The sequence below is a fragment of the Monopterus albus genome, unplaced genomic scaffold (genome assembly GCF_001952655.1).
Source record: "Monopterus albus unplaced genomic scaffold, M_albus_1.0 scaffold82.1, whole genome shotgun sequence".
Lineage (NCBI taxonomy): Eukaryota > Metazoa > Chordata > Actinopteri > Synbranchiformes > Synbranchidae > Monopterus > Monopterus albus.
In genome coordinates this window covers 314,866-330,636 of record NW_018127962.1, presented here as the reverse complement: position 1 = coordinate 330,636, position 15,771 = coordinate 314,866, and the positions used below count along the sequence as shown (strand labels likewise).

Below are 15,771 nucleotides of genomic sequence, written 5' to 3'. Positions count from 1 at the left end.
ATGGTGTCAAGAGAGCGTGCGCTCCAGTGTGACTCATATTACTTTCAGAGGACACAAGTGTCAACTCAGCAATCTTGGATTTAATGATCACCTCCAAGGCAGAGAGGAACAGTCCCTTACAAAACCCAGGTTATGCGATCAGACTGCTGTTTTATATTGACTAAGTAAAGTTTAGCTTAATGATCAATCAGATGGGAGTGTGGATGTAGAATATGTATCCATGTAGTAATACTGCTTGCAAACCAATGATGATAAGATGATGTTATGGGGTAGGACTAGATAAGTCTAACTTCTTCCTACTCCGTTCAAGCATGTACTTGGTATAAGCAAATTGAAATTTTGTAGATTAGCGAACATCACAGGCCATCACTAACATTCTAACAACAGTGTGGATTTTGGAGATATGCTCTCTGGCTATGTTGGACACTGTCAACCACAATTCAACTTTTTATTATGTTTGATTAGTCGCCAAATGTTGAGAAGTTACAAAATTTGTTGGCAAGATAAATAAATTGTCCTCGCGTCCTAAATGAGCGATCATCACTACTCTCTTGAATCATTAGTGGTTTGGTTTAGTTCAGGCCAGCAGGCTTTCAATGCACTCACTTCTCAGCAGATGCCTGGAGCAGCGGCTGAGGATGACTGAGAGACAAGACAATTAGGAGAGAGGCACACAGCCAAACCAAACAAACAGCATCTGGTGGCACACTACTACTGTAGCTACAAGGACACTTAGTTCAAATTGTTGGAGAACTCATTTTCTGCCGCTCCCTCAAGACAAATGATAGCCTTACTATGGATTCATAGTGTGCTTCAGCACTCAGAAATATAAAGCCATGTTCAAGAGAAACTAACCAGACACAGGTGAGAGGTGAAGCCAGGAGTGAAACAAAGATCTGTCAGTCAAAGTCTGTCAAAGGAGGTGAAGCCAGGAGTGAAACAAAGATAGTCTGTCAAAAGCAAATAGATCCACTTCCTCTTTGATGCTTCCAGAACAGTTTCTAGCCTTTTTCACAACTTTCACATGAAAATAATTATTTCCTTGATTACGTATTGATTTTCTAAGACTGCAGAACAAGTTTAAGTAGTAGAATGGGAGGCATTTATAGCACCTGTTTGCTGTAACTGTGGTAATGACAGAATGTCATTTAATTAATAAAGACAAGATAAAAATTGGGAGAAAATCTAAAAAAAAAAAGCTGTTGCTTGGATGAAAATCACTTTCTTGACACGTGGACTGCAGGCACCGAGATTTGAACCTTCAACCTTCTGGTTGGGAGACGACTGCTCTACCCACCGCACCACTGTCGCCACCCCGAGGCAAATGTGTGCAACATAAACAGCTCATTCTCTCTACAACTCCTAGCTCTCACTTTATATTTCAGTCTGACATAGTTTTGAAATTGATTTTGAAACAACTATTTCAAAAATGTTGCCTGTATTTTTATTACAAATTATGTCTGCTGCTGGCAGAAAGGTAACTGTTAGCTTGGTGTACAGGGAAGGGCAGTGAGAACTTAAAACCAAAAGCAGCACACAAACCAAATCAGGCCTTCAAGCTGCCTATTTACCACAAGTGTAGACATGTGCAGGTGTGTGACGTCTGGGTCGTGCATTTATTTACCCACAAAAGGAACAAGGAGGGTGTAGCTGCATAAATACCTATATTTGGAATATCAGGTCCCTGGTCCTGAGTGAGTTCTTTGTTGTAGCGCAGGAAGAGGATGGTATTTTTCAGGGTCAGAGCATGGTCAAAGTAACGCTGGGCCTCGCCCTCTGCTGTGCTCTCCACCTGGAAACACAAGAACCAAGAAAGACGTCAGAGACGAGTGTTCGTGTGCATGCATGTGGTATTCATGTGTGCTTGTCAAGCTATAAATTATTTGCTATGTCGAGTTAGTGTCCCCTGGTGTTTTGTGACAGAGGTTTTTCTAAATACCGTGACAAATCTTTCTTTTCATTGCTGGTCTCACCTTCTCCAACTCAGCCAGGAAGCTGTCGAGAGTCTCATCAGACAGCTTACCCACCTCGAACATGGTCACTGCATGACTCTTCAGGTTCTGATAGACTCACAAAAACACACACAGGCAATTAACAATTTTTTGTGATTAAAATAATTCAGGGTCTAATAAGCCTATCAACATTGAAAATCTCTATGTGTGTGCGTTTGCTCATGTCTACATCCAGTCACTAACTGGTGACAGATTTCCCATCATGAGGAAGGCTGTAAGGGTAGAGTCAAAGAGAAAGGCAATCCTCTTGGTGGGTGCGGCCGGGATGCTCAGGCTGCTAACGCTGGCTGTGTCCGCTGCAGTGACACAGAAACAACAAACAACAGGCCATGAAAATTAAAGCAAGTAATAGCACCAGCTTCATCTTAAATTAAAGATATTAGATTGTGATTTTCTGGAAACTGAATGTGTTTACAGGGACCAACACAAACCATGTCTCTTTCTCAAATAGATTAAATTGAATTGATTATTAGTTCACAAGCATGGCTGATGAACAGCCACTTTAATTCATCCAATCTATTAGTTTGAGCAAAACAACGATGCCAGTTTAACATGCATAATAAGGTTAAAAGAAGAACATTTTAGACAAACAAATATTAATGTGATAATGCCTTCCAGAAGCATGACCAAGCTTTCTTGGGGATTAATTAGCACTGCTGCTTCAAAACGTCTGAAGTACCAATAGGAAGTACTTTGTGTGCATGTGTGTTTATTTGTTGAATATGCTTGTGTGGCCAGACCTTGGTCTTCCAGACTGGTGGTGTCAGTGTCGGTGGCTGAGGAGCCTCCCTCCATGACAGGACTGCCCTGCTCCCAGGACAGCAGCATCTTCTGGGGATCCATGGTGCTCCTGACGCAGAGAACAGACCACAGAAAAACTATTGACACAACTACTAGGCTGCTCAACCACAGCGTAGTGGTCTATTAAGCTTTAAAGTTAAGGTGATTCTTTTTTTGTGATCACATTTTGTCAGAACTGTAATGTACATCAAATACTCAGCATCAGAGCATTCTTACAAAAGTGATGCAGTCCCCAGTTTTCACCACATAAAACATTATAACCCTCACATTTGTCAGCTGTTTAAATTTCACAAACAAAAATATACTTCATTCCAGTTATGAAAAGACCATATTGCTATTGGCCTGGTTTGTTCTGTGGAAGTAAAGGACAAATGCAGATACCTGAGTCTGTTGACAGATGGGGCATTCTTCCAGGTGGGGTGGAGCTGGTCGGAGCTGAACACCTGCCCTTTCTTTACAGCAAAGCCGAGGCGACAGTACATGGACACTGCATTCTGATAAAACAAAGACAAAAGGTGTTTGATCCCACACAGAACATATCTGACATTCTTAGTCAGGTAAATCAGATATTCACCGTTATGTGATAATTGTAAGTAAATGGAAATGACAGGGTTCCAGTAAAATAGCTCGAGACTGTTGCTGGTAAACTGTATAATTTCTGGCATAACATCAACTAGTGTTATACTTTTATTCAGACAAGGTGACGGCAAAACTTTTCATTTTATTACTACCATTTACTAATGTAATACAGCACTACATTTAGTCAGGTGTGTTTGGTACACAGTTTTAAACTAGCGGTCCAACATTTCTCACTGCAATCCAAATCCACTTTAATAGGTATTTTAACCTACTGTCAAGACCCCCCAAAAAATAAAATAATAATAATTTCAGTACTATCTACGGGAACAGTGTATTCCAAAAAAACCTAAGCACTTTGATGAAATTGGTTTGCTGGTAATATGAAGATTGCTTCAGTTTGTCATATTTTACTGATATTAATGTTGACTTGTCAGAGTCTGAAAGAAACTAGAAGCTAAATGAAAACCAACAGCATCTACGATGCACTGATACTACTCTATGTCTGGTGACTCAAACTGTCTCAAAAAGAAATAAATAAAGGTAATGCTGTGTACTTTCCACTTAACAGTTGGCTGGCCTCTTCATTATTTCTTCAGTTCATATAGTTGTCAGCTCATTCTGCTGTTAAATCTTTTATTCAGAATGAACAGACTGTCTCAGTAAAGTATGGACTTATGTCCCGGAGGGGCAAGCTGGGGTCAGCTCTTAGACTTCCTTGTTTTATATCAGAAGAAGCTACACCGAGGACATTTTGTCAAGTAGCACAGACTGAGGTCATCATTACACAAGAGAAAGTTCAACTCAAGTCAAGATGGGAAAGTTCTGCACAAAGGAGTCCTCTCTGACATCTCAATCATTTCTAAAGTTACAAGGTTTCTCTCGGAGAATCACTGCCACCACTGCCATCAACCACTTCTGTTAAGAGCTGCCTTTCAGTGACAGGAATGAGACAGGGGAGTTCAGCTCTTCACAGTGGAGGTCATAATGCTGAGAGGGAGTGTGGATCTGTGTCTGATAGAAAGCGAAGAGGAAATGGGGGAAACCTGGGTCAAACCTGAGCACCAATTCAACTGGAACGGTGCTGCTCAGCCCACTGGTAGAGTCATGGGGCATGATGGATCTAATCAGAAACAATGTGTGTGTGTGTTGTGCATCTGTCTCAGTCTACCTCTCAGGTGTACATGTGTGTGTGTGAGCATATGAGTATGTACTGTATGTAGAAATGTCTACTTGTTAGGCTACATCATGCCAATTCTTACCAGCTTGCACTTTAGTCTACAACTACTTTACTGCTATAGAAAGTATAATTACATGTATAATAATAGATATTTAACCAACAAATCAGCACCCAATTTTAATAATATCGGTAATGTCTATGTCAAAGGATCAAGAAACAAACGTTACTGAAAATTATTTTAAATGCTCAGATTTGACGTCAAACTTAAATCTCAGTATTTGGCTTCAAAACATTAAATAGCAAAAAATGAAAAAGGCAGTTTACTTTACCACTCAGTGCTACACTATGCCCCTTCATGGAATAGAGACAACATACACCTCAAATCACTTCAAAAGCCAGAGTGAAACCAGAGAAAATTACCACCGCATTTTCTCAGTGTCAGTTTTGAGAGCAGGGTCCTATTTGCCAGATCTTCAATTTTTCCACCCTCTTGTGAAAAACAGCACTTTATTCTATATATTACAACAGGACTCACATTCTGCAGCCAGTGGATACCCACCTTCACCAGGTCCAAGTCGATCTCCAACACATTTGCGAGCTGAGAGCCACAGGCGGAGAAAGGATCAGGAGGGAACAAAGAAACAGGACTCAGTTGAAAAACTGATCGATAAGCACACACATGGTTAACGACACATATTTCTGGAGCCTACCTCGGCTACGTTTGTCTGCTCATCGATAGACACAAAGATTTTGTAGAGAAGGGTTTCGAAGTAATCGCCCTGGAGACGGTTCATGACAAAGCCTTCCAGTGGGGGCACTGAAAGACGCAAACAGTGACATGACTGTGTCAACATTTCCAGATTTTGTTTTTTACATTCTTTTATTTTTCTGTTCAACTGTTTCTGCTTCTACCTTATTTTCAAATACTACATGTATCTATAATGTCACTATTAGACATCAGATCAGTGCAGGTCCATTAAACATAACGCTCGCTTATGTTCCCACAGTAGGTAATTAAGGCACAAGATAATTACTCAGGGAGAATAACAGCAGGATGTTTAAACACACAAACACACATCTACCTGAAATGCAGCTGTCATCAGAAATGGGAACATCCAAGTAAATGAAGCCTCGAATGTACAAGCCTGCAGTAAAAAAAAAAAAGAATAATAATAATAAACATAAAAAAACATAACTGTGCGTCTATTCTAATGACATCTCTGCTGCCACGGTCACAAAACAAATCTTACAATAAAATCTAATCTGAATATCTCACTTCGTCTAAGTGGAACAAAAAAATGGAAAATAAAATGCAAGCCAATCATACCTCACTTAAGAGCACAGTGTTTTATTCAGATTGCCCTGTGTCTCCTGTATTTAATTACTCCCACTCCGTCAGCAGCACTCCAGTGGCAGAGATTCATCACTGTCAAAATCTCCTCTAATTACCAGTTCAACTGCATGGACACAACCTCAATCCCTGTGCTTCACCTTTGAAATTTACACCGGCACCAGATGGTGCACACTTCAGCTGCTAGAATTCCCAGTGAAGTATTTAATGGTTATGCTTTTCTTTTATTTTAAAGAATCCAGATTTGACTAAAAATAATCAACAATAATAATAGTTTCTGGTGGAAAAGGATGAGTGGGGCATAATTCAACAAGAGCCTGGACCCAATCAAACTTGAAGCAAAGTCTATATGCAGTTATTATGTCTTATCCTTTATACTAAAAAATGTTTTTAATATTATTATTATTCCACCTCTATTTCAATATAGTGCAGTAGTTAATTACCATCCACTACTATGGCTTCAGTTTTTACAACAGACATAATATAGACAGTATTACACCTGGCACAGGTAAACAAAGTCCGTCCATCCAATCATTATCTATACCACTTATTCCTGAATAGGGTCATGGGGGGCCTGGAGCTTATCCCAGCTGACACTGGGCGAGAGCTGTGGTACACCCTGGACAGGTCACCAGTCGATCACAGGGCTGACATGTAGACAGACAACCACACACACACCCATACTAACTCCTGGGCAATTTAGAGTCGCCAATCAATCTAAGCTGCATGTATTTGTACTGTCGGAGGAAGCCGGAGTACCTGAAGAAAATCCACACAAGCACAGGGAGAAAATGCAAACTACACACAGAAAGACACTTGATCGGCCCGGGCTCAAACCCCGAACCTTCCTGCTGTGAGCTGACAGTGCTAACCGCCATATCACTGTGGCCAGTAAACATCATAACATAACAGATACTCACTTAAGACCACACTGTACTCCATTGATCCTGCCAGCTGAGGCCCAGAATCTATCATCTTATCAATGGCTTTCTTCTCTGCTGGTGAACAGATCTGTAATCACACACAATAAAGAGACAGCATTAGAATATACCCGCACATGTGGGTTTATTTCCACAAATGTCACAAATCACCTGTAGTGAGCAGCAGTGACAGAGCAGGTTTTAGAGAGATAGATACATTTACATGTGATAGCTGTGGGGATTTTCTTCAATGCTGCTTTTTTTGTGAAAGGGAAAAGAACTGTTTTTTTTTAGTCAGGAGAGATCTCCACGTGCAGCTCAGGGGATGAACAGCCATAGTTTGGTAGGTAACGTGAGAATTTCAATAAAAGCTCAGGTTAAAAATCACAATCTCATTCAGTCTGTAGATCCAGAACACATCTCCTGTGAGTGCTGTAAAGAGGGAGGGAGATTAGGAACGAAGTGGACCTTCCACAGCATCTTTGGTATAGAAGAAGTTAAATAGCTAAAGCCTGACATACCACAGAAGCTGTTTTTTTAAAACACAGTGTATGTGGTCTTTACTCCCACCCTACTAGTATGACGTTATCAACCCCAACGTTTTACCACTACTAATAAGATACTGAAACATGTGCCTATTAAATTAAACTAAAATATGTAAAGAAAGAAACGAAGCTCCTCTCTCACCCTGATATCATCCTCAGTGATGTAGCCTGCCTGAGCCACCCACCACGGCTCCACTGAGATCTCTACTGGTTTGGCCGGTAACAGGTCCCGTGCGGATTTCCTGCGGAAGAATTTCTAACGAAGAAGAAGCAGATGAGAAGATTAGGAGAGCTCAAGTCAACTGAGGAGGGCTGTGGAGTATTCATAGTTTAACTACAGAGAGAATAGTGGAAGAAATCGTTAATCTCTTTGCCATTGTTTGAAATGAGCAGGCTACAAATTTACAGGGGTTACAGTTACATTAGAATTGGGACTGTGCAGACATTTTAGGGAGCAGGTGCTCAAGCTTAAAAAAAGGGCACCCCCCTCACACCAACATTACTTAACTATTTATCTTTGCATTAGCACATACATTTTAAGCCTGGCCACAATGGATATTCTTTAAAAACTAAAATATAAAAGTAAAAATTGTTAGACAAACAAACTGTCCTGCACTTATCAAGTCAAAGGGTGAAACAGCAGGTGCTTGAGCACCACCTGGGGTCTATCTGTGCACACACCTGATTAGGATGCGTTTTCATATTGAGTATTACTAAGCAGTGTTTTATAGGGAGGCCAATCAGGGCAAATACTACTTGATTTAATATTCTGTACTCCAATGTTACATTAAATGTGCCAATGTTTAAGTGCCCCAAATGCAAGCAGAGACATGAATACTGTATATGAATCATTTTACAGTGTGTCTTACTTTAGAGGACCTGCACTGGTTCATTAGATCGATGTACTGGTTTCGCCCGATGCCAAGCAGCCGCAGACCTGTGGGACAATGGGGAAAAGGAGTCAATAAAACTCAATCCTGCCTCAGTCGCTGGCCATGAACTTGTAACTGCTGCACATTATCTCTACAGGAAAGAAATCTGGCCACTGCAAAAGTATCTCTAGCAGTTTTCAGTTAAAGCCTCTGAGGCTTTTTATTGGGAGAAAATTACAGCAAAAAGCAAAGTTTGAGGAGATTTTCTGGATGTTTCCAACTTCAAATTGGAGAGGTGTTCTAGCAAACGAAGGAGCTTCATGATTGACAAAGATGAGTCATCCAAACTCTGCCGAGAGAGTATGTTTATACAAATACCCACACATCTTCTCTGAGACAGTCCCCTGGGAAACACACACACTCATCCATCTACCAACATACGCAGAAGGGTCTCTTTCAATAGAAGTGAGCGTGCATGCATTTTTACGTCATTAGATTGATATAAATCCAAATCTGAGAAAATTCTGGTACATATTGCAACAGTTCACCTTGTCAGCTGCTCTTGTCTGTGCTGCCCAGGCCTCGAAGGGGCAGAGCAAAATACGGTATGCTGGGAAAGCTGCCAAATCAAGGAACGTTCGAATTCAGCCTCCAAATGCAACAGAATCCTACACACGTAACCTGCTGTTTCACTGAGACACAGACACAACACACAAACATCCACCCACGTGAAACTCTCTCACACACACTCTTAATGCCTCTCCATCCACCCACTTCTGCATGACACATTTCCAAAGCTCCTCCACAGAGACGAGAGGAGAGCGGCCCCTCTGAGCACAGCCTGCTGGCAGCCTTCTGTCTCCGCAGCAGGAAGGTGCTGTACTGCCAGGACTCAGTCACTCACGAGCCAGTGCCAAAGCTAGTTGCACTTGTTACAGGGAGCCAAAGAACACTACAACTGCCCTCACACTTGTCTTTCAGCTCTGACGCAATCTTAACTCGGTATTGTTTTCTTTTTTAGAGGTAATACCGATTTACTTTTATAACTCCAAAAACTACTTGACCAGTGCTTTGGGTGGAAATGCACAAAGTATTTATATTTATTAATGATGCTGGTCAGTAGGTATGAAAAACGTTTTTACCAACTGCGTGTAATTTGTTATTTAAGAGAAGTTTTTGTAGTTTTTATAGGAAAACTCAAACGTTTAGTAGTCAAAATCTAAAATACAGAAAAATATCAAAAATGCTTGTTAAAAAAAAACTGGTACAACTGTGAAGAAAATGTTTCAAAGAACAACAAATCTTAATCTTTATAATGAAACATAAAATAACCAGATTTCCTGAACAGCAATCAGATCAGCTCAACTTATCCTTCAAATGTTCTGTTAGAAAAGCACTTCGGCAAAAGTAGAAAAAAGGAGACTTATATTAAGATAAGTAATCTGCCAATTGCTTTCCAGACTGAGTACTTTAGTCAATAAAATGTTAAAAATGCTTCCCACAATTTCCTAAAACTCAAAGTCACGTCTCCAAATATCTGTTTCTGTTTCTTTCGGTCCAGTTTAACTGTAAAATTCAGAAAAGCAGCAAATGCTCACAACTGAGAAGCTGAAACAAGTGAATGTGTGTCATTTTTGCTGGAAAAACAACACATACTTGACTACTTTTTAAAATAGTTGCTGATACATTTTCTGTTAAATAATTCAGTGTTTCAGCTGTTTGGTTTATTGTTGAGTGTAAGTGATATTCAGCATGAACAATATAGCAAAGTCAAACAACCACTGAAGATCATTAGGTTTAAAGTGACCTCCTGACACTCATTCAAATCCCCTAGCTTTCTGAAAACTCTGCATTTGTTCACAGTGAGTGTTCCACTATCCTGTACACTGTCAGCCCTTTACCAACAAGTAGGTGTGGGAGAACACACCATTTCAGTAGTCTGGGAGAGAAAGGGAAAACTCACAGTCAGCGGCAGTGAAGTTGGGCAAAGAGTCGTAGCTCTTCTCACTGTTCATAATATCCTGCAGGTGCAAAAAAAGACGGGAGACAAGGAAAAAGAAGAATTAAACTCATTTTTCCTTTTCCCTTTCCATGTCCCCCTGCCTCTGATTAACAACAGGATTTGCAGATCTGGGCGGTCGTGCTAATTTCTACTCCCCATTTTCATTAAGTGCTTAAGATGGATTATCACAATATGACACAGCCTTTGGGCAGTGGTGCAGTGGTCACAATTAAAGCTCCATCAAGTTTAGCTTAGCATGCATAGGGAAGTGGGTGAAGCCTTTTTAAGTATGAGCTGGAAAAATGATTTGTCATCACTCATGTTTTTAAGATAAGCCATGAAAAAGAACACTGGACATATTAGTCACATCTGTTCTGATGAAATAGGGAGGTCTGCTAAATGTGGAGCAATCGAACGTGACACATACAGGGTTGTGAAGTAATGGAAATACATCTGAGGGCATTATGTAAAAAAATTACACAATGAATGCCTGTGCAATCAGCTTCAAGTGAAACAAAACAGAAGTAACTAAATTACAGGTGTATTACTTTCATTAAAAAACCAGAAGTATCACATGTAGCATGGACTGCTTTTCAAAGCCAATACACTGAGCCATGTGAACACATGGTCTCAGGGTTTGTAATCAAATTGAGGGTGTCAGAAATTGAGGAGAACCCGGCTGGTTAGTCTCCAACAGACTGGTTCTCTGTGAACAAAGCTGTGCCAGTTTCAGAATTGCACAGATGAAGGACAAACTAACTGCAGAGCAAACAGAAAAGAATGCCCCAGAGTGTGTTTGTCCTGAGGTCAGTCCTCTGTAGCTCCACGAGCTGGTACCTGAGGCTTCGCTAGACACTGACTGACACCTAGTGCCTGACTGGTGCCATGCCAATCGACACAATAAACTACCACATGCTCTTCTGCAATATTTTATGAACTGAATGTACTGCATCTTGTGATCAAAAATATAGTGCCTGACTGTGTGGCCAGGTGCTATATACCATGTTACAGCATTCCCTATATCTGCCATGCAAATGACATGTAAATTAAGTGTAAGCACATGACTCAGTTATGCTAGTCACTGACACCTTTCTCCTCTGTACTAACAGTGCTGTTGCACAAAAGGATACCTTTTACTGTCTTTTCAGGTGTATCACATAATGTTTTGCCATTCTAATGAAGACATTGCTCAATTTAAATGAACAAAAACGGAATGTTTCCAAATCAATTAGAGAATCTTTGCTGCTTTCCTGCTCTGTTGTAAAATCATGAAATCACTAAATTTATTGTTTTTGGTTTAATTTTTAAAAAAGCAATGCTAGACTCTGTTAAAGCGGTTAATGGTAAGTCACATCAAACACCAACCTGTCAGTCTTACCTCCATAATTCCTATGTAATATGAGAACGGAGTGATCCGCAGCCCTTTGACCATGATGTCAGACAGATGGTAGGGGTACAGAATCAGGTGGTCCCGGCTGTACTTCAGGAGCTCTTCATAATACTTACGCTCATCCTTCCTCACGTGGCGCACTGCTCATAAAGCACACACACAGCAGTCATGGGTGAGTGTTTATACAGTAAGACTTCACATCAATCTATACCAGATCAATAGAGATTAAAAACAAAGCACTGCTCTGCAACAAGCTCCAGAAGGTCACAAGGAAAATAATACACTCTATTGCTATTGCACAGCTATTTAGAGACTATTACATGTTTTATCAATCTATTACTTACAATATAATCAATTTGATTATTGACAACAAGCCTGGTGAAGGATAAAGTGTGCCGAGAGAGGAATAAAGTATAAGTATGACTAACATGAGATTTCAGGAATAGACCTGTGATAATAACGTGCCGTTTGCAGACTGACTTGACCTTTTCCCACTTAAAACTGCCAGTTTTTTATATACTTTGCTAAAACAAGTGCTGTTTAAATAATAGGATTCATTGCAGAGTTCTGCAACAACATTTTAGCTAGTGTGTAAATTTGGCCAGTCCAGAAAAAAAAAAGCCTCACATTCGAAATGTTTCAGCCATAAAATGCACAAGGATTTGTTTGTCTATTAACGGACCCCCATGTTTTTCACTGGTGTGATGGTCCAGCTTGCTTACCTAGGTTATTGCGGAATCGTAGCTGGTTGCGGATACTGTACAGCAGCACGTGTTTCTCATATTCACGCTGAGAGTTACCCAAACTCTGCAGAAAAACAACACAGCACATGGGTGAGGACCAAAGTCTGATAAACCTGCTGACCTACTGGGTTATCTCCACTTTCCTCCCACTGTCTGTGCAACGTACACGTTTTTGTCACGATGGAAACTACCACGAGATTTACTGCATGGTCACTTTAACCAAGCACATATCATATTTACTGTAGGAATATGCAACTGCAATAATGAAGGTCAACTGTGTTTTTTTGTGTCAAATACTGTTGTGTTCCAATAGTCCATAGTTCTAAAACAGGTTTCAGGGGAATGACGTACCCACTACACTGGTATCAGCACCAACAAAGACAATATTAAGAGGATCAAGCACCATTTATGAAATGACCAATCCACGATAAATTCTGTTTGTCAATGCCATTTTTAGTAGCACAGTAATCCACACAGTGAGGTAAAAGGGAAAACAACAAGGATATAAATTAACTACTCTGCTGGCACAACTAAAGTATCAGAATCTGCCTAAGAAGAGAAAAACCTGGAAACTTATTCCATCTCTAATATTTTCAGTTGTATAACCACGCAGGGAACCTGAACGTGTGGGATCCCTGGAGCTGGCCACTTCCTCTGGTTGCTAATCCAACTTTGGTGAGGATGCGCAGGGATGCAGGCAACCCGATGGGCATCACAAGGCTACTGTTATGTGCATGTGCCCACCTCCATTTTCACGACATGCTCGCGTATCAGCACAGCGTTTATGCAAGAGGAGGGATTTGTGCAGACTATTAATTGTAAACCTTAACGTTTTCCGACAAACTAAAGACACGTTGTGTGCACAAAGGTGTGACTGCAATGTCTGCAGGTGACAGCTGCGGGCTAAAATCCTGTGGCGCCACCTATCAAACGACCTGCCGTGTGATGCCAGTGTGGTTAAGCAGAAGCAGCGTAGCTTCAGCGGCTGCAATAATGATGGCCAGTCATGGCTTCGCCTGAATAGTGAAACCCCTGCAAAGGAGGGAACACGGACAGCTGCCTGGATGACAGAAAGCATCGTGGTGACATTGACAGGTTCACTCCCAGGACACGGCGGCGCTCCCCTCTCCCTCTGCCCCTTGGAAATGCCCAAATACGGTACCTGTTTGACATTAGCTGGGAGTTTGTTCCACGGATAATTCTGCCTGATGTGAAATTCCACGTCCGTGTTCATCGCTAGCTAGCTAGCTGGCTAAATGCAGAATTCCTCGAGACGATCAGAAACGGGTTCTCGGGCAAGTCAACGGTGACTTTACCCCCCCGGCACCCAACAACCGAGCGAAGCGACCCCCTGTTTTTAGTGACTCTTTAACCGCAGATTATTTTCCTTTACAATAAACAGTCACTTCCTTGTTGTATTTTCGAAATAGCCGTTCGTCACGCTCATGCTACATTCGTCACTTCCTGTTGAGGCGTGACCGTCAGTGTGAATGGAGCTTGTGAGCAAGGGGACACAGGAGAAGTGTTTGGTTGTCACACCTAATCAGTGCCATGTTAATATTTCTTCACCTCGGCAATTATGTTTATTAGTAGGATATACACAGACATCCATAGCTTATTAAGAAAGATATCAGGGGGTACGAGATCATGGCCAGATCAACCTCCTGAGTGGCCCTGGGGCCCAAGTGAACAGTTAGGCTCCCCATTCACCTCCATTATAATGTACATTGCAGTTTTATTATTTCCTAAGGCACCCAGAAACCAACAAACCGACTAATACTAAAATGATTACTTGATCAGTTGACCTGTTAATTAATAGATAATTAATAGCAACAAAGTCTTTAAAGCAAAGTCATTAAAGTCTTTTTTTAAGCACAAAAGCAAAAAAAGCCAAAATGAAGCCATGTGAATGCATTAACTTGGGTTCATTTAATGATAATATGGATTTTATAGACTGAACAATTGATTAAAAATCGATTACAGAAAATAATTATCAAATGTATTGATAATGAAACAACTTGTGGTGGAGTTGTCTATCACTTTATAATTTACACAGATAATGAGATTGGTACTTGATCGTATTCTTAAGTGAACCATATTTATCATGCATTTTTACTAGACAAAGTCATATACATCTATAGTTTGTAATATACAATCTAATATTCATCCAAACAAATGTTTGCAGACTTTGAGGGGTTAATGTTACAGAATATAAAAACAAACATAGATCACAACATTTCCTCAAAACAGATATTTTCATTTGGCTTTTTAAATTGCCCCTAAAAACACAAATTGTATTAAGTGTAAAATCAAGATTTACTGCTGTACAATTCTGATCCTCAGTGAATTTAATTAGAAGTCCTTGAAGCCATCATTATTCAGCAGCAGGTATATCAGTGAATGTAAGATTTTAAGCCAGTAAAATGAAGCAACTCACCCCCTCTTTTTTATGGCTCTGTCAGATTTTCAGCTTCACCTCTGAAGGAGTCTATAGTACATGCCAACACCTTTGAGTATGAAGCTACCAACTGGTAATTGAGGCCAGGATTTCAGGACTTCACTGTGTGACAAAGTCCACCAAATCTACTTGCACTCATGTCTCATGATGTCTCACTTGCTGACAGCTGACCTTCTTGCAGCTATGTCTTCAGTATGTCCACATGTAACTGCAATTTGCTGTAAGCTGCTGAACAAACATGAAAACAATCTATCTCACCGCCTCAGGACCTGCAAGGGGTGCAAGTAAAAAAGGGCCTGTAGATTAAGATCTTTTGTGATATAACAAAATGATGAGTCACAAAAAGAAGACAAGTAGTCATCTCTCCATACAGTAGCTTCCATTGTTAGTGACGGAGTCTGCCATTCCTACAAAATATGCACAAGGGATTCACAGAAAATGAATGAAATCCAATGTTAGTTTGCAGTTTCATGTCATTAATATTAGCTTGATTTGTGATTATCTTTCCAACCTCTTTGAATGCCATATCAAAGTTGTAGCCTATCACAATAATACAAACAGAACGTTTCTTACAACTGCTAATTTATATAGGGGTTATGCGCAACTTACTTCCGTATACTGCAAAACAGAATCATCCGTTTCCGGTTTGCGACTAGTATGAAATATGGCAGTGTTCTCCTCAAGATGTCTCCAACTACCAAAGATGAAGATCACAGATGTCCACCGAATATGCAGTTCGACGTCTAAAACACCGGGCAGCAAGCTGGATAAGGGGTTTAAGCTTTATGCTTCTTCATACATCCACGACTACAAAGGTAGAGTTATGTATAGGTTATCTTACAAACGGAGATGTAGCTAAGCTAGTTCGTAAGCTAACTAGCTAATGTCATCTATATTTACACCGAGCATCTGTCTGGTACA

The 15,771-nt window shown here is 40.5% G+C and overlaps 2 protein-coding genes across 4 annotated transcripts in view; one reads left to right on the top strand and one right to left on the bottom strand.

Moving 5' to 3' along the window:
• Positions 1–14,043, bottom strand: part of fam91a1 (family with sequence similarity 91 member A1) — a 19,977-nt gene extending 5,934 nt beyond the window's left edge. The window contains exons 1-15 of one of the 2 annotated variants that reach the window (XM_020606873.1): positions 13,555–14,043; positions 12,372–12,456; positions 11,638–11,789; positions 10,221–10,278; positions 8,255–8,322; positions 7,528–7,641; positions 6,841–6,931; positions 5,652–5,714; positions 5,280–5,386; positions 5,129–5,167; positions 3,195–3,307; positions 2,753–2,862; positions 2,196–2,308; positions 1,974–2,060; positions 1,663–1,792 (exon numbers count right to left, since the gene is read on the bottom strand). In XM_020606873.1, the coding sequence (XP_020462529.1) occupies positions 1,663–1,792; positions 1,974–2,060; positions 2,196–2,308; positions 2,753–2,862; positions 3,195–3,307; positions 5,129–5,167; positions 5,280–5,386; positions 5,652–5,714; positions 6,841–6,931; positions 7,528–7,641; positions 8,255–8,322; positions 10,221–10,278; positions 11,638–11,789; positions 12,372–12,456; positions 13,555–13,626 (1,402 nt within the window). In that variant the 5' untranslated portion in view covers positions 13,627–14,043. Of the gene's footprint in view, positions 1–1,662; positions 1,793–1,973; positions 2,061–2,195; positions 2,309–2,752; positions 2,863–3,194; positions 3,308–5,128; positions 5,168–5,279; positions 5,387–5,651; positions 5,715–6,840; positions 6,932–7,527; positions 7,642–8,254; positions 8,323–8,805; positions 8,984–10,220; positions 10,279–11,637; positions 11,790–12,371; positions 12,457–13,554 lie in introns of those variants that run through there. The other variant, XM_020606874.1, reaches the window with a different exon arrangement.
• klhl38a (kelch-like family member 38a) overlaps positions 12,903–15,771 on the top strand; it is a 30,812-nt gene continuing 27,943 nt past the window's right edge. Inside the window, exon 1 of one of the 2 annotated variants that reach the window (XM_020606876.1) lies at positions 12,903–13,550. The gene's annotated coding sequence lies outside the window, so the exon portion shown is untranslated. Of the gene's footprint in view, positions 13,551–15,437; positions 15,666–15,771 lie in introns of those variants that run through there. The other variant, XM_020606877.1, reaches the window with a different exon arrangement.